The sequence below is a fragment of the Protopterus annectens genome, chromosome 1.part0 (assembly GCF_019279795.1).
Source record: "Protopterus annectens isolate FY-2018-M chromosome 1.part0, PAN1.0, whole genome shotgun sequence".
In the NCBI taxonomy this organism is placed as follows: domain Eukaryota; kingdom Metazoa; phylum Chordata; order Ceratodontiformes; family Protopteridae; genus Protopterus; species Protopterus annectens.
Window position 1 is genome coordinate 1738538651 of NC_056725.1, and position 24478 is coordinate 1738563128.

Sequence of the window (24478 nt, forward strand, 5' to 3'; positions counted from 1 at the left end):
TTTAGCAATAAATGTGGCAGCTTGTCTTTAGAAGCCTGCAGCTGAGGACTACCATTTTTCCTCTTATGTTTCCAAGCAGACAAGCTGATTATAGGGCAATAAAAAAGCCAAAGCACCATTTCTTCCAGGATAAAAGTCAATGGTTTCTCAAAGCATGCAAACTGTTTTTGACATGAGGAAGGGGAGGGGAAATAAAGATAAAAGAACAGACACCAATTAGTGCCCAAGCGTCTAGATTACATGTGATATATAATGTTTGCAACTGAAAATATGTCAGTATGGTTTGTTTTCATTTCTATAAATGCATGATTGCCTATGTCATAAGTGATAATTCAATAAATATATTTCTTGTTTGAAAATAAAAAAAGACAAAAATGTGGAGTAATGAAGTAAGTATGAGGTACTGGTGCTTCTCCACCTACCTGTTAAAAAGAGAGGAATTTAAGGAATGGGTAGTGAAAATTATTCGGGAGTTATTAGAGAAGATAGAACGTACTCCAGAAGTTACAGCTAGTGAGTTAGATAAAATGAAGTGGAGTTTAAAAATAGTGTAGAAATAAAAAAAAAAGAGATGTGGTTAAGAATTAACAATAATTATTTAGAGGGGATGACAAAGGTGAAAGTAGTATAGAAAAAGGGGAATCTCAAAGAACAACGGCAGTGCAACTGGAGAGTGCCAAAGAGAAAATAAGGGAGAACTTGGATAATATGTATGAGATTAGAAAGCTTGCTGTTACGCAAATGTTTTTTGATAACTCCAAAGCACAAAAACTTTTGACATATCGATTTAGGCAACTGAAAGAAGAATGAGTAGTTAAACTTGGGGAGCTTATAACAAGAAAAATAACCACAGATCCTGTAGAGGTATTAAGGAGACATTTTATGAAAATTTGTATAAAGCAGAGAAGTGGGGATTCAAGAAAAAGCACAAATGGAACTATTTGTGGAAGACTTAAATATGCCAAGGTTAGAGGTAGGCGAGGTTCCACAATTAACAGTTAAGATAGGAGGAGAGGAGACATAAATGGTAATGTATAACCAATCTGCAGGAAAGTTTCCAGGTATAGATGGTATTCTGGTGAAAGTTAGGACGAAAGAAAGTGAGAAAATTTTGGAAGGTCTTGTTTAACAGTATTTTAAAAGGACAGGAAGCACCCACATCCTTGAAAAAAGCTGTGGTGGCTGTAATTTCTGAAGACAATAAAGGCCCATCAGATTCAGCTTCATATAGGCCAATTTTAATTTTAAATCATGATTATAATCTGTTTATGTCTATAATGACTAAAATAATGGCAAAGGTGTTGCCAAAACTGACAGATATTGATTAATGTGGTTTTGTGGATGAAAACATTAATAGAATGAAGATAGTCTAGAGGAAAGCAGAATGTAAACAATGTCATTGTTGATTTTATTTATTTTACTTTATGTATTTATTTACATTTGCTTACTGGGAAATTCTGACTGGTCGCAGGTCCTTTTTCAGCGGATGCCCAGGGAGAAAAGCTCCACATCATGTACATGATAAATAGAGATACAAAGTTGCAGCAATAGTAAACAACATTACAGGTTGTTGGCTTTAATACAATAACAATATATTGATTATCAACAGTATATACAGTAAATGTTGCAAGTTAAGATAGTTTCTTGTCATTTATAATATTAGTAACAAAGTTGTCAGACAAGATGTTAAAGTATGTAAAGACAACTATTTCTGACTGTGGTTAGTAGTGGCGGTAGTATAGTTGGGTTAAGAGTCTAGGTGGGTGGGTAAGGGTGGGGGTGTTAGTCTGTATTAGAACAAGGACAAAGCCAGTGCAAATTTAAGTGGAATTTGAGCGCAGTCTTGAAAAGGCTGCTGGAAGGTAGTGTAGTTATAGAGGGTGGAAGATTGTTCCAAAGTTTAGATATGGTACATGAAAATATGGCTTCTCCTGATGAGTTTTTGGGTTTGATAACAGTGAGTTGATTTTTGTTGCTTAATCTTATGAGCCTAGTGGGGTGATAGGGTTGGAGAAGGGTTAGAGGGGATGTTACGGGGGTGGTTAATAAGTTTATGAGTGAGGGTGAGTTGATTAAAGTGAAGGAGTTGTGGGAGTTCTAGCCAGTTTAGCTCTTTAAGGGAGATACAATGATGGCTGTGGTAGGAGGTTCCAGTACCAATTTTAGCAATTTTGTTGTAACAAGCATCCAGCTTGTGTAGGTCTGTCTGTTTAAGGTTGGTAAGTATGGGGGATGCATAGAGTAGGGTGGAGATTAGCTGGGAATTGGTTATAGAGATTCTAGCTGCCTTGGTTAGGAATTGGCGGCTTCGATATAATGCACCAAGTTTCTTGCGAACTTTTTTTATTGTGAGAGATATGTGGGTGTCAAATCTAAGTTTGTCGTCTATTTCCACACTGAGTAATTTTGTGTGTACTGATGGAGAGATTATGGTATTGTCTTTGGCAAGAATGTTGAAGTGAGGGGGTGTTTTGGGTGGCTTTGGAAGGTTGGAACAGGAGAAGTTTTGTCTTACTTGGGTTGAGTAGGAGCTGAGCATTGGGTAGCCAGCTTTCTACAGAAGAAAATGATTCCTTTGTGATTTGTTGTAGTTCTGGTAGAGTGGGGGCAGAGCAGATGAGAGTAGAGTCATCTGCGTACTGTATAAGAGATGCTTGTGTGGTGGCAGTATGTAGGCTGTTAGTGAAAACTGAGAATAGCAGAGGGTAGACCCTTGGGAACTCAGAGTAAATGGGAGGCGAGGTAATATGTTATTGTCCCAGATTATTGATTACTGGCGTTCGTGTAGATAGCTGTGGGACCAGTTGCAGGCTGACTGTGAGAAGGAGAGGTTGGGGAGAGTAGAGAGTAGTAGCTCATGAGATGCCATGTCGAAGGCCTTTGAGAGATCTAGAAATACGGCAGTAGAGAAGAGGCCATTGTTTTTGTGATGAAGTATAGTGTTGGTGAAGGAGAGCAGAGCAGAGGTAGTACTGTGATATGGCCTGAAACCATGTTGGGTTTTGGAGAGGAGATTATTAGCTAGGAGGTAGTTGGAGACCTGGGTGTTGATACATTTTCAAGTATCTTGGAGAGAGGGGAGAGAATAGCAATGGGGCGGTAATTGGAGAGGTTGGTGGAGAGGGTGCCTTTGTGGAGGGGAATGATGTGGGATATTTTCCATATCGAGGGAATATAGCCTTCTGTTATGGATCGGTTGATTAGAGTTGAAATTGGGTAGGCAAGTGTATCTGCTGCAATTTTCAAGTATTCAGAGGGGAGGTTGTCAGCTGTGAGTTTGGTGGATTTAAGTTTTGACAACAGTCTTTTTATGTTGGAGGTAGGTACTGAGGTGAAGAAGAAAAGAGGAGTGGGGGGGTTTAGGGTTAGGAGTTGGGGGGCTGTTGTAGGGAAGTGTTGTTTGTTTAGAGATGTTATAGTTTCAGTGAAGTGTTTGTTGAAGGATTCAGCAATATTGCTGGAGGAGGGGGGAATGGACGGCTGGGGGGTATCAACCTTCCCTGGGTGGAGGATAGTGTTAATAGTGGACCAGAACTGCTTGGGGTTGTGGCTGTTAGAGTTTAGGGTGGATTTATAGTAGAGGGATTTGTCTAATTTTATATGCTTTTTGGCTTTATTGCGCAGTTCAAGGAATAATTGCCTGAGTTATTTTTTCTTAGTCGCCAGTGCTCCCAGGCCTTATCTCTGGATTTCATTAGGGTTCTGGTGGTCTTTTGTAACCATGGGGCATGCCTGGATCTGACTTTGGCATTTCTTACAGGAGCATGGGTGTTTAGGATGGAGAGGAAGGTACTGTTGAAGAAGTGGACAGCCTCATCTAAGTTGAGGTATTTTAGTGGTGACCAGTTAATTTTTTGCAGGGAAGAGATGAAGGAGTTGGGGTTGAAGTTGAACTTGTTCCATATTTGCCTATGGATAATGGGCTTGAGACTGTTTGTGTGGTGCTGAATTAGGAAAGTGGGGGAGTGGTCACTAAGACTGTCAGGTAAGCAGCCTGCTAGGTAAGCATGAGGGGCTTTGCTGACTAGGATCCAGTCAAGTAAGGTATGATTGTTAGGGTTTTGATTCGGGTAGGGGATTGAATGAGTTGAGTGAACCCATGAAGATTAAGGTGAATGGTTGAGAGACTGCTATTACAGGATAGCCAGTTAATGTTAAAGTTGGTTGATGGTGGGATTTGATGCAGAGAAAGCACTCAGCAGAGTAAGCTGAGATTTGAGTATGGGAATGCAAACATTTGCATTTCCTGATATAAAAAAGGTTAATTAAGAGGGTATAGGATGGATAGAAGGCAAACATCAAAATAGGAGGGTTCCCCACTGATAAGTTGTATCTGAACAGAGAAACCAGACAGGGATATCTTCTTTCCCCTTTGTTATCTGCATTATACTTGCAGCCATTAGCAAAAAAAAAATGATAAGGAACTCAGAAATTCAAGGATATAATTGGTCTGGTATTCAAGAAAAGTTGGCTTTATCTGCAGATACTATTTTGTACCTGATGAAACAAGAAAAGACATCTCAGTGATGTAGAACATTCTGAGACAGTTCTGGGTTTTTTGGGGATATACAATTAATGAAGATAAAACAAAGGCTAAAGCTGCAAACTATTTACCCACTCATTAATTGGTTCAGCAAGTATTTAGGAGTATGGGCTAAAAATGATGCAGTTATGGCTGCTAAGGATATGTGGGAAGAGAGTAAACAAGAAAAAAATACAAAAACTGAGAAACTGGAAGCTCTTGCATATGGATATGAACAGCAAGATACAAGCAGCAAAAATGTTTTAGTCCCCTTAGTTTTATACATAGGTCAGGCATATTTTTTACAGACCAGAGGAGAAGTTGCGGATAATAATTAATGCACAGTTGAAGGATTTTTATCTAGGAGGGGAAGGGGACAAGAGTGGGATTAGCTAGTCCTTCCAATATGACAAGGAGGTTTAGGATTACCTGATTTGAAGGGATATTTTACAGCTACACAGTTAAGGCTCTTAAACATAACACAAGCAGAAAGAAACAAGTCAAAGTGAAAAAGGATGATGAAGCAGAGGGGGAATTCAAGAAATAAGGAAATAGTGACATTTTGGATATAGATCTTTAAGGAGAATAACAACTGTCATACAGAATATTATATTAATAAAGCAGCAGAAAGTATACTAAGAACTAAGCCAACAAGGGACTGGAGAAAGGAGCTTCTGCTGATAGGGATGACTGTAATTAGGGGTATGTACAACAGGCAAGAGGGGGCTGGAATTTACTGGAGGGAGATAACAAATGAACCAAATGTAACTGAATGGGAAGAGCCAAGAACACATCTGAATCGCAGCCTAAAGATAGACTACAGTATATCAGAGATCGATATCAGAGTATAGACAAAGAGAAAGGGATAGGGGAATCCTAAGTGAAAGACCTGCACTGGTTGAGCTTGTAGCTGAATCTAGAACAGAAGCTGCTGTTAAAAAAGGGATAATTAGTAGGGTATATAAAAGATTCCACAATAACTACAGGAATCAATCACAGGAGATCAGAAAAGATTGGGATGAGAGATTAGATAAGGAATTCATAAATAAACAATAGGATATAAGTATGGCTCCCAAATATGTGAGAAACTGTAGAAGTTTTAAGATTTTTGCCTAGAAGTGTTTGCATTGGTAATTTATACCCCAAGGAGATTGCAAAGAATTTTTCCTCACATAGACGGCAAATGCTGGAGGTGTAAAGAGGAAGAAACAGGTACCTGTGAGCATATGTTTTTGGAGTGCAATGAGTTGGCAGACTTTAAAAATTCTCTACAGAGTACTCTGTCAGGAATACTGGGAGAGATTGGGGCATGGCCAAGGATGAACACAGGATAGCAGCAGATTTCTTCAGCTCCACCAATTTCATTACACTGACAAGAATTAATTACTTAAAAAAATAATTTTTGAAGTAATTTTCTTTCTAAATATGTTTGTTTTATATAGTTCTTGAACTATATCTAAAAAAGAAAGGAAATTTTAACAATATTCCTGTCAGAAATCAGTTTGGAAATTTTCCTGTCAGTTTATCAGTCTGAAATGAGTTCCAGTAAGACAAATTCTCAAGACTCCAGCATCAAGAAAGAACTTCAGTCTCTGATAACTATAATCCAGCAACTTACTGCTAAGATGGATAAAATGGATACTAAAATAGATACCTTCATAGAAAAACTACAAAACAAATAGACTTGTTACATATAGACCTGCAACAACAGAAGATCCAGATGACAGGCATAGAAGAAGCTGTGAATGACATGGAAAATAGAATCCAAGAAGAGGAAATCAACATTGAGTTTCTGCTGAAACAAAATACACATTTACAAACAAAGCTGGATGATCTGGAAAATAGATCTAGGCTAATAACATTCGGATTTTTGGACTGCCAGAAAATATTGAAGGTAACAATATTACTTCTTTTTTAACAACATGGCTCCCTAAAACTTTAGACTTACCAGAAGCATTCTCTTTTGGTATCGAATGAGCACATAGATCTATAGCTAATACTAACTCTAACAAAAACTATCCTAGATCAGTTATAGTTAGATTTCTATCATCTTTTGATAAAGAGATGGTTCTTAAATCTGCTTGGGCTAAAGCTCCTGTTAAGATTAATGAGACAACTGTGCGTTTTGACAATGACTATTCTTCCTTGGTAATAGCTAAAAGAAAAGTTTTTCTGCCACTAATAAGGGAGCTTAGAAAAGCACAGTTTAAAACATACCTTCTGTTTCCTGCCAAGCTAAAAATCTTCCTTCCTGATGGTCCTAAAATTTTTGATGACTTAGACTCTGCTTTACTGTTTATCAAAAAAATAAGATTTTGGATAAAATAGAGGAAATGGAATGGGCTAGTCCTTCATTAAAGAGACTGGCAACTGAAACTTCGTGGAAGACTTCAGAGAAGAAGAAGAGACTAAAAAACAAATGATTTGTTCTATGTTTTTTTTTCTTTTTTTTTCTCTCATCATTTTACTTCATTATTAATCTTTTTAAATATTGTTCCTGCATTTCCAGAAAGCCACAAATATTCTGAAAAAGATTTAATCAAAGTTATTCTCTGTGTGCAAAGAAATGTTTTGTTTCATAACCAGTCAAAATATCTGAGGAACTGATAACAAGCTATTATTCAATTTGTTTCTCTTTCTGAAAAAGAAAAGTAAGGTCAGTAATTTGATACATTTTTTTTCTTCTCTTTTTTTTCTCCTTTTCTTCTTTTCTTTGTTTAAACAATGACACTCTATTTAGATTATGTAGTGGGTAAAGGGTGGGGAGGGCAGGGAGAGAAGAGTAATGAAAATATGATAAATGGAATAATAACATATTTATTCCTTGTAAAAAGTTTATATGTTCTTCAAATGCTATTCCTAATTATACTTTCTTGATTATACTGCTTATGCTTGTTTGTAAATAATCTGTCATGCTTTAACTAATAATAATTAGAACTAAATAATAGTAAATAATATGTTTTATTTTAACTCTATTAATATAAACAGTAAGTAATATTCCGTTGTATATACTTCTTATAGCTTTCTCTTACATTTTTTCTATTTCTGCTTTACACTCTTATTTTCTACTCTCTTTTTCTTTTCTTTATTCTTTCTCTTTATTTTTTTTTCATATTAATATATAGAAATGATTTTGATCATATAGACACAGTAAATAATAAGATTTGCATAAAAATTGAGTTGGGACAAAAATATTGAGTTTTATTACTTATTAATAACTTTGGGCTTAACTTCACTTACATAGAGGCTGTAATAACCTGTAAAATACATTGCGAAGGTTTTGTCATGTTTTGATGCATTTACACTGCTAAATGAATGTTTGTCACTAGTTTTTAACAAGTTTCCCGCCAAAATGTTAAGGGAGACAATCTGGGATGTGTGCTGCCTCATGAACAGTGTCCTCGAGTTGTTTTAAAAGCTTCAACTCTCAGAATTCTCACAGAGAAGCTGAAAGCAGTCAATTTGACCTTTGACCTAGACATCACACTGACACATCGCAGATTCAGGAAGAACACTCTACCAGGAAGTAGAACTGATGCAAATGCGACTATGTGAAGGAAAATGAACTCTTTAACATTTAAATGTGAGTTATTTTATATAATTTTCCTTAAATATCTATGTTATAATTCATAAAATATGTCAGTTATAATGATTTTAAATGATGCAGTTTCTTGTAGTAAAGTAAATGTCTTATTTTAGAAGGCATAGAAAATGAAACATTTATTCAAGTGTTTTTGAAAATCTACTTGACTGCAGCATACTAATCTGTGTTAAAAACTTATGTTCCAAACATATACATTACTATAACTCATTTAATTCATCTGAGTGACAAGCATAAATAACTTTATAACTCTATTCTGGAAGAAATTGTCATGTGATATATTTTAAAGCAGTAGTATAGACATACAAAATACAGATGGCTTTTTTTACAATAATGCAAGTGTTTCTGAGAATTTGCTTAACTATGCAGTATGATTTATAACAATTTCTATAAATATATTTTATTCTATTGACAATAATGAGTATGAGTAAAATGCTCATATACAAGCAATTCAAGGTTTTTTTTTGGAAGCTGTTGACTGCATTTACATGACAGAAAATAGATGCATCTTAATATATGTAATGTCTGAACCATATTAGCCAAAGTTTTTGATTTAAATGAATGTTAGAACTTATTTTTACTTTGAATAAATTAATATGTAAATATGCCTTCCTTTTTTTTCTCTCTCTCTTTCTTTCACTCTCTCTCCCTCTTTCACGTCTTTTATTTCTCTCTCTCCTCTTGGTTCCTAATATCAAGATTATTTGAATGCTATTTGAATACAAGTGTATTATATTACATAGATGTATATAGTAGTATGAATAGTTTAAAAAAAAAAAAAGTTTATTTTAGTTTATATGATGCTGTTTTATCAAATGTGTAGTTTTGTCTTGCTAGATAATTGAATTGAAAGCTGTTAATTTAAGTTAAATATAACCAGTATTAAATTGATAAGGTGGTAGCTGAGGTACTGCTGCTTAGGGTAGGGGTTAACTTGAGTGGTAAATACTACTCTAAGTTGGAGTTTTTAACTCCAGGCTGGATGCAAGATTTAATCCTTACATTATTTTCACTTGTTCATTGTTATATGTATATAGTTTTGACATCCACAATATATTTTGTACACTCATTGTCACTACAAACAAAATTGAATCCTATACAAAATCCCATAAGAGATTCAATAAATACAGCTATATTTAAAGGTACACCTAAAGGAGGAGATGTAACATTACTTATGTTGTTATTTGTTATTTTGATCATAAGATTCTTAAGTTTTAAAAATGCCAAATGACATCTTTACAAGGAATTTCTTTAAACATTAATGGATTGAATAATCCGTGTAAAAGGGCAAGCCTAATAAGATACATTAATTTACATAAGGCCAACCTAGTCTTCCTGCAAGAAACCCATCTCTTGAAAAAAGATATTGATAAACTAGCCACAAACAAATATACAGTATTGGTTAGTTCAGAGCACACTCAGAAAAAAAGAGGAGTGGCTATTTTATGGAATAAAAGTATGCCTATTCCTAAAACCATTAAGTCTTATCAAGATGACAAAGGAATGTTTTGTATGGTTACAATATAAATTAATGGGAAGACTTGCACTCTAATTAATGTATATTGGATACCTGGAATTGGTATTAATACAGTGAAACATCATCTTGATAAGATCATATCATTCTCTATAGGAGATATTATTTTAGCTGGTGACTTTAATTGTATACTACATGAAAGTGATACTACCACTATAGGAAAAAGAAGAATTACATCTAATGCAAAACATTTAAATGATTTTGCTAATTCTTATAATTTGAATGATATTAATAATCAGATAGATTCAAAATCATTACCATACACCTTTTTTCTAACAGATACAAAACTTATTCAAAAATAGATAGGGTCTTAATTTCTAACCAGATGGTAACAGATTTAATTAATTCCAAAATCATTTCATGTCCTATATCTGATCATAATTCAATTGTTTTTGAATTCATGATAAAAAATACTCATAATGTTCAGATCAGAAGGATACCAGCATACTTAACTCAACTAAAAGACTATAAAGAATATATACTTTCAGAAGTAAAACATTTTTAGACATAAATAATACTCCTGAAGTCTCCATTGTCTATGTTTGGGATGCCTTAAAATCATATCTATATGGACAAAGTATCAGATGGTATAATAATAAAAGGAAATCTTGGGATAAGGAATTGTTAGATATTCAAAGTAAATTAGACTCTTATAAACATAATAATAAAGAAAATATTATGGACAAGAAAGTTATTGAAGAAATAAACAAACTAAATGAGAAATACAAAGAAATTTTAACTCATAAAGTTAAAATAACTTTAGAGAAATACAAGTTTTTGTCTTATTCAATAAGCCCCAAATACTTACATAGACTTAAAAATAAAACAAAAAGGTTGAATAAACAAAACCATATCAAAGAAATCTTTTCTCTAAGGAAAAAGAAGAATGTTTCTATTATACCAGAAATACTAGATGAATTTAGAAATCACTTTCACAAAATTAACCATAATAACATTAACATGGAACCTAAAGATAAAATAAAGGAGTTTATAACCACAAACATGAATAAACAGCTTAATAAACAACAGATTAAACTATTGGACAAAAGTATTTCATATACAGAGGTTATTACACAAATAAATAAGCTTAAATCAAACAAAGCACCAGGTAATGATGGTATTATACCAGAGATATATAAAATCCTTTCTAAAAGTACATATTCATTAATACATAAGGTTTTTATTTTGGCCCAAACTGAGTTAATAACCCCCCCATCTTGGCAATATACATTTATTTCGCCAATTTTAAAACCTAATAAAGACCCAACTAGATGTACTTCATATCGGCCCATCTCATTACTTAATGTTGATTATAAAATGTTTATGAGTATTTTTGCTGATAGATTGAAGACAATCATCCCGGCATTATAGATATAGATCAGACAGGCTTCATTGTAAATAGAAATACTTTTGATAATATAAGAAGAACTTTAACATTAATTGATTTTGCAAATAGGAAAAAGAAAGATTTAACACTTATTAGTCTTGATATAAGTTCAGCATTTGATTCAGTAAGTTGGGACTATCTGTTTACCTTACTGAAGTGCACAAACTTCTCAGATGCATTTGTAAATCTAATTGAGCATTTATACAAAGGAACATTGGCTTATATTAAGGTAGGAACATATGTTTCACAAAAATACCCATTTTAAAGGTACAAAACAAGGATGTCCACTTTCTCCACTATTATTCACTTTAGTAATGGAGCCTTGGGCTAATTTGATCAGAAACAGTACTGACATAGAGGGTTTTGAAATAGATGAAAATACAACATCCAAAATTCAACTTTTGCAGATGATGTTCTAATTACATCAGCAGGATCTAATTCTTCTATGCAGTCTCTATTTGATAAAATGATGAATTTTAAAAGTATTTCTGGTTTAATATTCAATGAAGAAAAACTAAAATACTACCTATATATACACGAAAAAATATTCTCATTAGTGATTTTACTAAATATGTACCCAATTCAGGTCAGATAACTTATTTAGGTATAATACTATCTAAAGATATTAAATCTATTATATATAATAATTATAATACCTGTTTTCTTAATATACAAAATCTTTTTAATACCTGGAATAATATGTTATTTACTATGGAAGAGAGACTTACAATTATTAAAATGATAATATTCCAAGATTTTATACTTAATACAATCAATAATACTTCCACCTACAAAAATAATTATCAAGAAACTGAATACACTAATGTTAAATTTCCTATGGGCACCTAATAGACCTAGGATTGCATTAAAGAAACATACTAATAGCTGGTCTCAAGGGGTATTTCTTTTCCAGACTTTAATTTATATACTATCTCTTCTATTGTAAAAGTTATTACTTTATTAATAGATCAGTCATATGTCGCAAAATGGAAAGATTATTGGGAGCTAATTAGTATGCACTTCATGAAAATCTCCTTAACACATAAAAATATGATTGTAAATAACTCCATGTTATGGTTACTAAAGGAATTTTGTACTTCACCTATTACACCTAAACATATGGTTTGTTACCCATTAAATATTATTATTAGCTATCGTAACTTTATATTCATGCACCCTAAGTATAGGGAATGGAATTTTATTATATTCCCTATAATGTATACTCAGGGTATGCTTTTGTCATCTACTTCTGAAGGAACTCATTTAGCTATAGATAATGATCTAAAGTACTGGTATCAGTTGATATCTGATAATAAAGTTAAAAATCTAGATTTCTTAAAACAAGAATTTGATCTAAGAGAAACTTGCTGGTTAGAGGTTCAGACCTTTAGACAACATCTCATTAATAAAATAGATCTAATGTCTATAACAGTTAAATAATCTATTCCAACACTGATTGATTACTTGATATTACATTTACAACATAAAGTTTCTGATAAAGGTAAACTTTCATACATACATAAAATTATCAGACAAGAAACTTTTTACAGTGTAGATACATACTGGAATTATTTCACTTCTATTAATGGGGATCCACCAAATCAACAAGATAAACAATATATATTGGAATCTGCCTATAGAACTACGTCTTCCATTGTCTGGAGACTTTATACATGGAAATTTTACATAGATCTTTTATACACCTTTGATGATGAATAAAATAAATAATAAAGATAATCTATGTAAGAGATGTAATGTAGAAATTAATGCTGACTGGGCTCATATGTTTTATGACTGTATAAAATTGAAAGAATACTGGAAGTCAATTAATGAATTTTTGCAGGCTCTTTTACAGATAATTTCATTATTTCTAAATCTCTTATATTATTCAACACACCTGTACCTCAAAGTGTTAAAAAGGTTAAGCTTCCCTTGCTATGGTCTATTCTAGCAGTGGCTAGGAAAATAATAACCAGAAATTGGATTTCAGATACACCTCCTTCGCTCAATGAATTTAAAAATGTTATGAATATAGTGTGCCATATGGAAATAAACACAATTAGGTCAAGAACAACTAGAAAAACATCTTATTATATTGTATGGGATAATTTACAAAATTTGTTAAAAAAATCCTAATTTCAATAGCATGGTATTTTAGTTTAATTAATTGATCTGATTGTAGTGGATGTCTTTGTAAATACTTTAGTTGTTTTGTTGAATGTTATAATCATATCTATTTTTAATTACTTGTATAAAATTGTTATGATATTTCTCTTGTATGTTAAAACAATAAACCTGTTTTGAAAAAAAAAAGGAATACTGGGAGAGCAAATGGGTGTAACTAAGGACATTGTTTAAAGCTAGGATACTGGATTTGAACTGTCTAGACATAGTGAGGCTTTTTTAAGTTCAATTCTGGTGACTGCCAAAAAAAAGCAGTTACTAGAAAATGGAAATCAAAGCCTAAACCACCCACACTTAAAAGTAGCAAATATTGTGAGAGAGATAAAATAAAAGGAAGTGGGATCTTTATAACAGGGTAAGAGGAAATTACATATAAAAATGGAAACTCTGGGAACAATATATGCGGAAAATGTCTTGGAGGAGGAATGAGGTTTAAGAGAAGGCAGAATGTGAACAAATTTACGTAATGTTGGATTGATTACATTGCACAGAACATTATATGTGATGTATAATGTTTGTAAATTGTTAATATGGTGTAATTCCATTTATATAAATGTATGTTTGCCTGTGTCCCAAGTGATAATTCAATAAAGGTGTTTTTTTTAATTACTATTTAATTCATCAAATAAACTGAGCCTGTTAAATGTAGTCACCTTTGTAATATAAATGTTAACAGCATGGCACACACATATGTGTATGTGTTGAATGTACTACATTTACCCCTTGCACTTGTGGCCTCTGTCCTGCCTGAAAAGGTTCCACGATAACCAATTCACTTACCCTGCTAATAAAAGAATTAAAAACATTAAATTAACTAGCCTACAAAGTTAACTGCTGCAAACTGTAAACTTAAAAGATCTTTAGAGGTCTACAATCTTGAAAAGTTAAAAAATAGTGGATGATGAATAAATAAGCAACAAACCAAACCATAAACAGCATTAGGGTAGTATTAATGAACTGTTTATTCAGTCTTGGGGACTACCTAAAAACAAATAAATAGTGTTCAGTTAGCTACTTAAAATGTGTAAACATCAGCTGCCTAGTTATATTCTAAAAAAATTAGCAAAAATTTGCAAGTGATAGAAAAGCATTAAATTTAACTTCTTGAAAGGCTTACAATTGGTAAAGCAACAACCACAACTGCCACCTGAAAACAATGCAACATGTATAGTCATTAGGAGTGCAGTTCAAGGCTAAGTTTTGCAAATAAAGATTAACTACTGTGTGCACTGCAATATTAAAAACATGACTGATAAGTCCCAGGCCAGTCAAAGAAACTGCAAGTACAATGTTACTTCTGCAAAAGCTACAATTTCCTCCTAACAGTAGACTGCACATTACAATTTTAGGCTCTAGGATATTCAGGCACTCATTTTTCCTACATCTCAAATGTCAGCAAGTAATGTTAGCAGCAGACAATGTCAATATAAGGACAGCACAGCCACATCTAAGTTTTCACCCTTTCAATTAAACCTTTATAACAAGTTCTTGGAAATGCTTTGTTTAAAGTAAATAAACCATAGTGAACACAATTCAAAGTACATCACCTGTTTAAGCTGGTCCTTCAACTGCTCTTCAGTTAAACCCAAGGACCTCATTCCTCTGCTTCTACATGCAGCCTGTAGTTCCGGCACACTCATTATATTCACACCTTCCCGGCTGATCATCTGCAGCATAAAAGAAAAAAAAAAACAAAATCAAGCATCAATTGTTCTTCTCACAACTATCCCAACATAGGTCACTAAATGCTGACAATTTAGTATACTTTAAGAAAAACTATGCCTTAAACACAGCACACGTAACATTTTTCTTCCCAGAGTGTATTACCCTCCCTACACAATGATCTCTACACTTACACAAGCATGACCTGTTTTTCTCCTATGCCAGTTCCATGCTACTCACCTTCATAACTGTTCAGTATGTTGCGTTTGGATGAAATCCACTAATACTGGTTTTAATAAAGTGTTGCCCTGGTTCTTATCCCATTTGAAAGTTTCTGATCCATGAAAAGCCCTTAAAACAAGCAGTTTGAAGCCTTTTGTTCCTTCCCTTCCAATTCTTATACTATGTACATGCCATATATCTGCTGAGACTTTGTATATTATACAGTTCTTTTATCATTTTAGCATAAGAGTACAATTGGGGCTTAAATGACAAGAAACATTATACCACTGACAGAGGAAGATGAAAAGAATGATAAGTTCTTGGCTACAAAAACAAAAAAAAATTATTTAAGCACTACTTTGGAGCTGCAGAATGGCTAATTAAAGCATATTTAAAACACGACGACTACAAACCAGGGAGTGCCACCAGAAAAAAAATGACACTCAGTCTACATATTCCAAAAGTAAGCAGTAATTCTGAATACTGGCACATCAAGTAAAATAATACATATCCTGCATAAGTAGGAAAGGGATTGCAATTTCAGTGTCTGATGGCACAAACTTCATTGTGTGAAAATGAAGGCTTACTCAAAATACAAAATCATTTCTGCATGCCCACCTCCATAAGCACAGTGAGTTACAACTAAATACCAGTTGGTACAAACTACTTAAAGTGCTGATGAGGTATTAAAGGCACATAGAAGACCAAGGTAAAAAAATATACGATAATAACATATATTTTTAAACTGCTGACAACAGTGGCCCTTTAAATTCTCATATAATATGTCCTCCCTTCAAAAAACTGTGCTCTTCAGTGAAAAATTCAACCTTCAATTTTCTAAGAAAGCACTGCAATTCTCAGTAATGTGCCATTATTGAGCATTACATACAGTTAAGCCAGTAAGTAATCAATGGCTCACAAAATACCTCACTTATGTCAGCCAGCATCAAGTAAAAACAGCAAGATCAAACAGGACATCTTGGAAAATGACAACAAAAATTGTAAAGATATCAAACATCAAGTCTCAACGACAATATCTTAAGACTTCAAAATGAAAGTACAGGCAGACTTAGCTCCTCATCAAGTTCAGACAATTAAGTTAAATATCAGAAAAAGACAGGAATTATAAAAAAAGACAGAAATCAATATACTCTTTTTAAACACCTTTATTGAATTATCACTTAAGACGTGTGGAGTCTGCATGTCCTCCCCGCGGTCGAGTGGCGTTCGAAAGACATGCGTGAATGGGCATGCCTTCGTTGAAGGTTGGGCGTTGGGCTGGCAACTCGGCACCATAAAAAAATCTACTGCCAATCATTAGCGGACCGGAGTTCCGTTGTGGCGACCCCTAACCAGAAAAAGCGGAAAAGACAAATAACAACTTAAGACAAAGGCAAACATGCCTTTATATAAAAGAAAACAACTCATGTTAACATGTTCACAGTTACAAATATCACAGAACATATACTTTTTATAGAATCAACATCAATCCAACATTACGTAAAGTGCTCAATTCTTGCCTTCCCTTAAACTTCACTCCTCCTACAAAACGTTATTCTGCATGTACTGTTACACAATTTCCATTTTCTTCCATGTATATTGCTCCTACTCTTTTCTAAATTGCCACTTCCAGTTCTTTTACCTCTGTTAGAATACTCACCTCTTCAAATACAGTTGGTTTAGATTTTGATTTACATTGTCTAGTAATTGCTTTTTTGGCAACCACTAGAATTAAACTTAACAAGACCTTACTATGTCTAGGCAATTCTGATCCTGCATATCAGCTAAAAAAATATATTTTTTCTTTAGTAACTCCCATTTGCTCATCCAATATTTGTGACAGAGTACTCTGTAGGAAATTTTAAAGTCTGCCAACTCATTACACTCCCAAAAACATATGTTCCCACTTACCACTTTCTTCCCCATTACATCTCCGTCATTTGCCATCTACCTGAGGAAAATTTCTTTGCAGTCTGCTTGGGAAATAAAAATGCCTAATCAAACACTTCCAAGCAAAACTTCTAAATCTTCTAGACTTGGTTTCTTGCATATTTGGGGGCCATGCATATTTCCTCCCACTGTTTCCTACTGAATTACTTAACTAAGCTCTCTCGCCAATCTTTTCTAACCTCCTCTGATTGACTTTTTATAGTTATCGTGCAGTATTATGTATGACCTACTAATTACCCTTTTTAGCAGCTTCTGTTCTAGATTCAACTAAAAACTCTAATAGAGGTGGTCTTTCACTTACAATTCCCCTATTGCTTTCTCTTTTCCTGTATTCTGATATCAATCCCTGATAGGGAAGGTAGTCTCTAGCCTGCAGTCCAAATGTCTTCTTGGCTTCTTCCCATTCTATTTCCCTCTCTAGTTATTGCAACCAAAACCTAGGTTCCTTTGCCAGTTTTCTCCAGTAAATTCAAGCCCCCTTTTGCCTACTCTCTGTACGTCTAACTGCAGTGATGCCAATTAGGCGTACAGAGAGTATCACTGTTGTTAATCTAATTATGGATCTGAATCCAAATTCTATTCTCTCTTTATTTCTTGAACCCCCCCCCCTTGCTTCATCATCATCCCTTTCCACTTTAAATTATAGTTTTTCTGCTTCTGGTATGTATATGAACCTTACCTGTGTAGCTCTAATATATCCCTTCAAATCAGGTAATCCTAAACCACCTTGTTCTACTGGAAGGATTGACATACCCCACTTGACCCTTGCCCTTTTCTCCTCTGAGATAAAATCCTTCAACTCTTTGTTAATTACTGTCCATAACTTCTCCTTTAGTTGATAAAGAAGTCAGTATATTCTTATCCAAAAAGTGCAGCAAACCACGTGTCTAGAAATCATTTGATTTTGAATGGAAAGAGCCACTACATAAAATTATCATCTCTCTCCAAACAGACTTCTGGACAGATGTTCTTAGATGAATCTGGCAGCTTTAACAGTAAGAAAGGCACAGCCACTCAAGACATATTTCCAGTTCCATGCTAATTTTTTTCTGAATCCTGTATTCTAAATCCCAGTATACCACCAACTACAACTGGGTATTATCTTTCAAGCAATTCTAATTCACTTTTTTCCAGATTCAGGAACATCCACACACCAAGACAATGTGACAGCTAAAAAGCACACACATCACCAGTTTACCACATACCACTAGATCGTACCCTTCTGCAAATCAAGAGCAACAGAATAGGTCTGATACTACATTACAAAGCAATTGATACAAGACTATGTACCTACCTGACTTAATGGGAACTCCAACAACAGCTGCCAGCAGAAGGACCACAAGGGGATGGCAGGAGGATATTTATAATCCAGCAAAGAGGAAAGTACAGTTGTGTACCTACCATAAATGTAGATGTTCGAATGTATTCACTGTTGCAGTCATTACAATTGGGTTATCCTGCTGGCAGGCTACCCGCAGTCGGCCCGAGTTCCAAAGTCTAGGTCCGGCGTCGGTTGCTGTCGCCTCCTCCCTGACGTCAGTGCACCAGGGGTATAAAAGACGCAGCCGACACCATTTTCTTCAGTTTTTCTTGCCCCAGATGTCAGGTGCCCCTAAAATGGTAGGCTAAATTATGCCAATAAGCATGCATACACAAAAAACAACTTTTCCTTCATCTACAAGCAAATACACCACATAGGTTGTATAGAATAGAGACATACAGATAAGTCCCAGCAAGGAAAAGGGGGATGGTGGGATGGTAACCTGGACTGCAACAGTGAATACACTTGAACATCTACATTTATGGTAGGTACACAACTGTACTATGTTTATCGTGTTTCACTGTTGCAGTCAATATTTGGTTGAATCCCAAAGCTAAGGTTGGGAGGCTGGTGCTAAATAGGATTAGGAGAGTCTATCAGGCCCTGCAGAACTGCAGTGGCAAAGCCTGCCCTGGATTTAGAGTAGAGAGGTAAGTGATAGTGCTTTGTAAAAGTATGCACTGAACTCCAAGTTGCAGCCTCTAAGATATCTTTGGTTGGTACTCCTCTGAGGAAGGCTGCTGAAGTGGCTGCTGCTCTGGTTGAATGTGGCCTAATGCCCTTAGGCACTGATTTGCCATGCTGTGAATAGCAGAAATGAAAGCAGTGGCCTATCCACTTTGAAATAGTCTGCTTTGAGATAGGCTTTCCTTGTGATCCTGCAGCATATGCCACTAGAAGTTGTTCAGTCTTTCTGAAAGCTTTGGTTCTGTCCAAGTAGAAGCGTAGCTGCCTGTGAATGTCCAAAGAATGCAGAAGTCTCTCACCCTTATTCTGTGGATTTGGGTAAAAGGTAGGCAAATGAATTGTTTGGTTAAGGGCCACACTGGACACTACCTTAGGCATAAATGTAGGGTTTGTCCTCAGAGAAACCCTGTCAGGATGGAAAATGATAAAAGGTTCCACAGCCATGAGTGCCTGTAACTCTGAGACTCGTCTAGCAGAGGTTATTGCTAGGAGCAGAGCTGTTTTCCAGGATAAGAATTTTATATCAGCTGCAGAGGCTGGCTCAAACGGAGGCAGTATGAGTTTTTCCAAGATATAGTTGAGGTCCCATGCAGGTACTGGTGCTCTCCTTGGAGGTCTTATGTTTTTGACCCCTCTGAGGTACTGCCTTAGTAATGGATGAGAAAAAATAGGTGGTTCTGTATTGTAATGAGCTGAAATGGTAGAGGCATGAATTTTAATTGATGAAAAAGAAAGGCCTGTATCCAGCATCTCAGTTAAGTATCGCAAAATCTGAGGAATATTTGGAACAATCGTGTCAATACCTTGTGCCTGGTTCCAAGCACAGAATCTCTTCCATTTTCCTGCATAAGATTTTCTGGTGCTAGGCCTCCAGGCCTCCAAAATAACATCCATTACTGCTTTAGAGAGAGGTGTGTCTTGAATGGCTACATTATCCGCCATGCTGCCAGGTTTAAGGTCCTGAGTTGGCTGTGCAGTATCTTGTTGGGTCAATAAGTGACGAATTTGAGGTAATGTCCAAGCTGGGCATTGAGACAAGCTCTTTAGGATTGGGTACCAGTGCTGGCGGGGCCAGTCTGGGGCAATCAGTATAATTTTTGGCTTCTCTTGTCTGACCTTGAGGAGTACCTTAGGGAGGACAGGCAGAGGAGGAAAGGCATATACTGTTAGGTTTTTCCAGCTGAAAGATAGAGCATCCACTTTCCATGCTTGCTTGTGATAAGTCCTTGTGCAGAATCTCTGTATATGGCAGTTGTGAGGGGAGGCAAACAGGTCTATGTCTGGGCATCCCCAGTTCCTTGTTATCATGCTGAAGACTTGTGGATCCAATTTCCACTCGTGGGGCTCCATTAGGTTTCTGCTTAGTTAGTCTGCCAGAGTATTTATCCTTCCTGGCAGGAATTGTGCTTGCAGATGTACTTGGTAAGTCAATGCTGTATCCCACAAGTTCATGGTTAGTCTGCAGGGGGGGTAGGAATGTGTGCCCCCCTGCTTGTTTATGTACCACATTACTGTAGTATTGTCCGTCTTTATCAGTAGTTGTCCTGGATGAAGTAGATCCTTGAAGGCTGTCAGGGCATTCTGAACAGCCAGCATCTCTTTTTGATTGATATGTAGATGCATTTGACTTGCGGACCATGTGCCCTGAATACATCTTCCTGCCATATGGGCCCCCCAGGCATAATCTGATGCATCTGTTGTCAATGTCTGCCTGGCTGTGGGTAAGGTGAATGGCTGTCCAGTGTTGTGGTGACAGGCTTTTGCCCACCATCGAAACTCCTGTTGCAGGCAGGGAATGAGGGTAATTACTGTTTCCAGGTTGTGGCAATGTTGAGTCCAAACACTTTTTAGATACCACTGAAGTTTCCTCATATGCAGTCTTGCATATGGAATTAGCAGAATGCAGGATGCCATGAAGCCCAAAGCCTGCAGAATTTTTCTTGCAGATAACTGGGTCTTTGTTGCCAACATTTTGAAATAAGTAGTCAATTGTCTGTGTTTGTCTGGCGTGAGATAAGCCATCTGGGCAGTTGTATTTAAGCTTGCACCCAGGAATATTATCTCTTGAGAGGGTACGAGTTTTGATTTCTTTTCATTTACTGTGTACCCTATACCTGTTAGTAATCTTTTTACAAATGCCAGATGCTGTAGTAGAATGTTCTTGTTCTCTGCTTGAATAACGCAGTCGTCCAAGTAAGGATATATTTGTATTCCTCTTTGTCTGCAAAATGCAATTACTGGTGCCAGGCATTTTGTGAAGACCCTGGGCGCAGTAGATAGGCCAAAGGGCAGTGCAGAGAATTGGTAGTGCATTGAGCCAGCTATAAATCTGAGGTATCTTCTGCATGATTGTCTGATTGGGACATGCAGGTATGCCTCTTTTAGGTCTAAAGTCACAAGCCAAGCCTTGTTGCCCAGCATGGGCAGAAGCTGCTGTAGAGTTAACATTTTGAATTTTGGAATATCCATGAATGTGTTTAGGGTAGACAGGTCCAGTATTGGTCTCCAGGCTTTGTCCTTTCTGGGCACCAAGAATAGCCTTGAGTAAAATCCTAGTCCCTGCTCTTGCTGTGGTACTTGCTGAATGGCTCTCATGTCCATGAGGGATGAAACTTGTTTTTGTGCCTCTGCCCATTGATTGTGTGGCAGGTCTGACATACCGTTTGGCCTTGGCAGGGTGTGAAAGTGGAACCTGTAGCCTTGTGATACGATATTTAAAACCCATTTCTCCTGGGTGATCATGTGCCACTTTTGTGAAAAAACTGCTAGTTTCCCCCCCAAAGGAGCTGCCAGAAGATAAGTGCTTGGTGCGGCATGGGAAAGTCATTGAGACTGTTTTCTGTATGGCTGTGATTTTTCCTCAACGCTTTTGGAGGTAGAAGCACCCCATTGTTTAGGCCTGTATGAGCGTTGGGGCTGCGATCTGCCTCTGGGGCGTCTGTATCTGCCTCTTTGTGGCCTGTCTGACACTGGAAAGGACCAATTCTTTGCAGGCCAGTTCCTGCTAAATCTGGGAGGCTGTAACTGTAAGAAATCCTTGACTGTTTGCATAGATTTAACTTTGTCCTCCATTTTCTTCAACACCTCTTCTGCTTTAACACCAAACAAGGTATCATGCTGTAATGGAGCATCTAATAGTTTTGCTTTAACACAATCGGGCAGATTATGTTCTTTTAACCAAACATGCTTCCTAATGACAGAACCTGTAACAGCGGCCCTGCAGGAGGACTCTAGAGAATCAAAACCACATTGCAAAGTATGCTTTCCCACTTGTTCAGCTGCATGCAATAAATCCTGCATTTCTTTGTTTTCTGCACATTCTGAATTTGTCAACATTTTCTGTTTAAGCAGTGACATAAGATATTGCTGATATTTAAGCATATGAAACGGACAATTTAAAGCTCTTACAGCCAAGGTAGCAGAAGTATAAATCTTTTTCTCCATCTGTCCAGGGCCCTTGAATCCCTATCAGAGGGGATAGGGTTTTTTGCAGTGGAAGCCTTGACCCCTTTGGGACCCTGAGAGATAGTTTCTGGGTCAGGATTTTTATAAAGAAATTTATGTGAATCAGGAACCCTGTAGTATCTGTCTGGCTTAACAGGAGCTGGTGGTAGAGAGTCAGGAGACAGACCAGACTCTGAAAATACATCATCTACAATGTCTAAAACAGGAGGAATAGCAAGGGGCCTGTACTGAGGTAATAAAAGGAAGTCTCTGAGCCTTTTCTTGGATTCTGGGTAATCTTGGCTCTCCCAGTGAAAATGCTCCTTCATAGTATGCAGGGTCTCCCCAAAAGAATAATCCTCAGGAGGAGAGGCTGAAGGGATAGATTCTTCAGCATCAGAATCCTCATAGGGAGGAAGAGAATATTCCTGTTCAGAAGAGGAATCAGAGGAAATGGAAACCTGATCTGAAGATTCATATTCCATCTCTTGCCTAGGCCTCTTATCAGGAGGGGGATGGGAACCCCTGATCAAAGTAATTAGGTCTTCGGCCATTTTAAGCATCTGTTTTTTAGGCATGGAGGCCTGTCCAGGAGAATGCTGTACTTGTTTCTTTGTCTTTAGAGCTGCTTTAGTCTTTGCCTTTGAAGTTGGTTTTACATATAACTGTGTAGGCCTGAAAACACCCTCAGAATCCGATGCCTGCTCAGTGGCTCCAGACCCATCTGAGGGAATAGTTTCCAAGTGTCCAATACCTTGAGTTTCCAGAGGCCTAGTCAGCTCCACGTGGGAGTCAGAAGTGGCCTGTGGCTCTGAGGTAGTGGGCGTCAGGGGCTGTGAAAGCACCTCACTGAGAACCGGCGAACCAGCGACAGGCCTAGCGGAAGCCTCGTCGTCGGTTTTGGACCTCGGATGCCTGTCCTTTTCTTTTTCTTTGCGCTTTTTATAAACTCTGGTAGTCGGCTGTTCCGACGGTATTATATAATTGAATCTTCTGCCAAAGTAATGAAATGCAAAATCGTACCGACTCTTAATAAGTGTGTTGGTTAAATCTAGCACAAAACCGTTAACTAGCAACGTCGTGGTCAGGGCCTAGGCAAGGAATACAGTAAGAATGAAAATCCTTATGAGGTATTTGCTTCCCACAAGAAATACAATTATTAACTTTTTCTGACATCGGTCTGGAGCAAGAAAAAATTGTCCCCACCGGGGTACTTAGCTTTAATGAAGACTTCGGATCTGAAATTCGAATTTGAAAATCTCAGGGGTCGACCGTCCGGCACTTGCGAACTGCTTTTGCTTCAGGTACCGCGCAGCAAGAAAGACTGAAGAAAATGGCTTCGGCTGCATCTTTTACTCCCCTGGCGCACTGACGTCAGGAAGGAGGCGACAGCAACCGACGCCGGACCTAGACTTTGGAACTTGGGCCGACTGCGGGTAACCTGCCAGCAGGATAACCCAATTGTAATGACTGCAACAGTGAAACACGATGAACATAATCTTGTAGATCAGATCATGTGATATGTTAAGAACCTACCTGCTCTGTTGAAGCTGAGAATGCACCTTGTTGGGTCCTTGGCTAGGCCATATGCAAAGCCGTATCACCAGGGTCTAAGAAGACATTGGATAGTCTAAAGCCAGAGCTCAGATAACAGAGTGCTGGAGATCACAGTTCCATTCAATTATTGTTAATTGAAGAACTCATTACTTTCCATTTTAAATATTTGCACATTTTTATTTTCATTCTTTTACTTTCATTTACATTTTACAAGCCAGTTGCTTTTGTCACACACTGAAAAAAAATGAAATTTGACAAAAAATGAAAATCCACTTATGCTGTTTTAAAGCTACTAAGCACAGCCAAAAAGTCCAAAAATCACCCAGGTAGAAAGCAAAACCGCAAACAGAATAAAAAAATCAAAACTGGCAACTAACTGTACAATGGCACAAAACTACAGAAATGCC

At 36.5% G+C, this 24478-nt stretch overlaps 1 protein-coding gene across 1 annotated transcript in view; it reads right to left on the bottom strand.

Moving 5' to 3' along the window:
• The window catches only part of LETM2 (leucine zipper and EF-hand containing transmembrane protein 2), a 1071376-nt gene that overhangs the window by 312605 nt on the left and 734293 nt on the right, over window positions 1-24478 (bottom strand). Inside the window, exon 7 of the mRNA XM_044068981.1 lies at window positions 14776-14895. Coding sequence (XP_043924916.1) covers window positions 14776-14895 — 120 coding nt within the window. The remainder of the gene's footprint in view (window positions 1-14775; window positions 14896-24478) is intronic.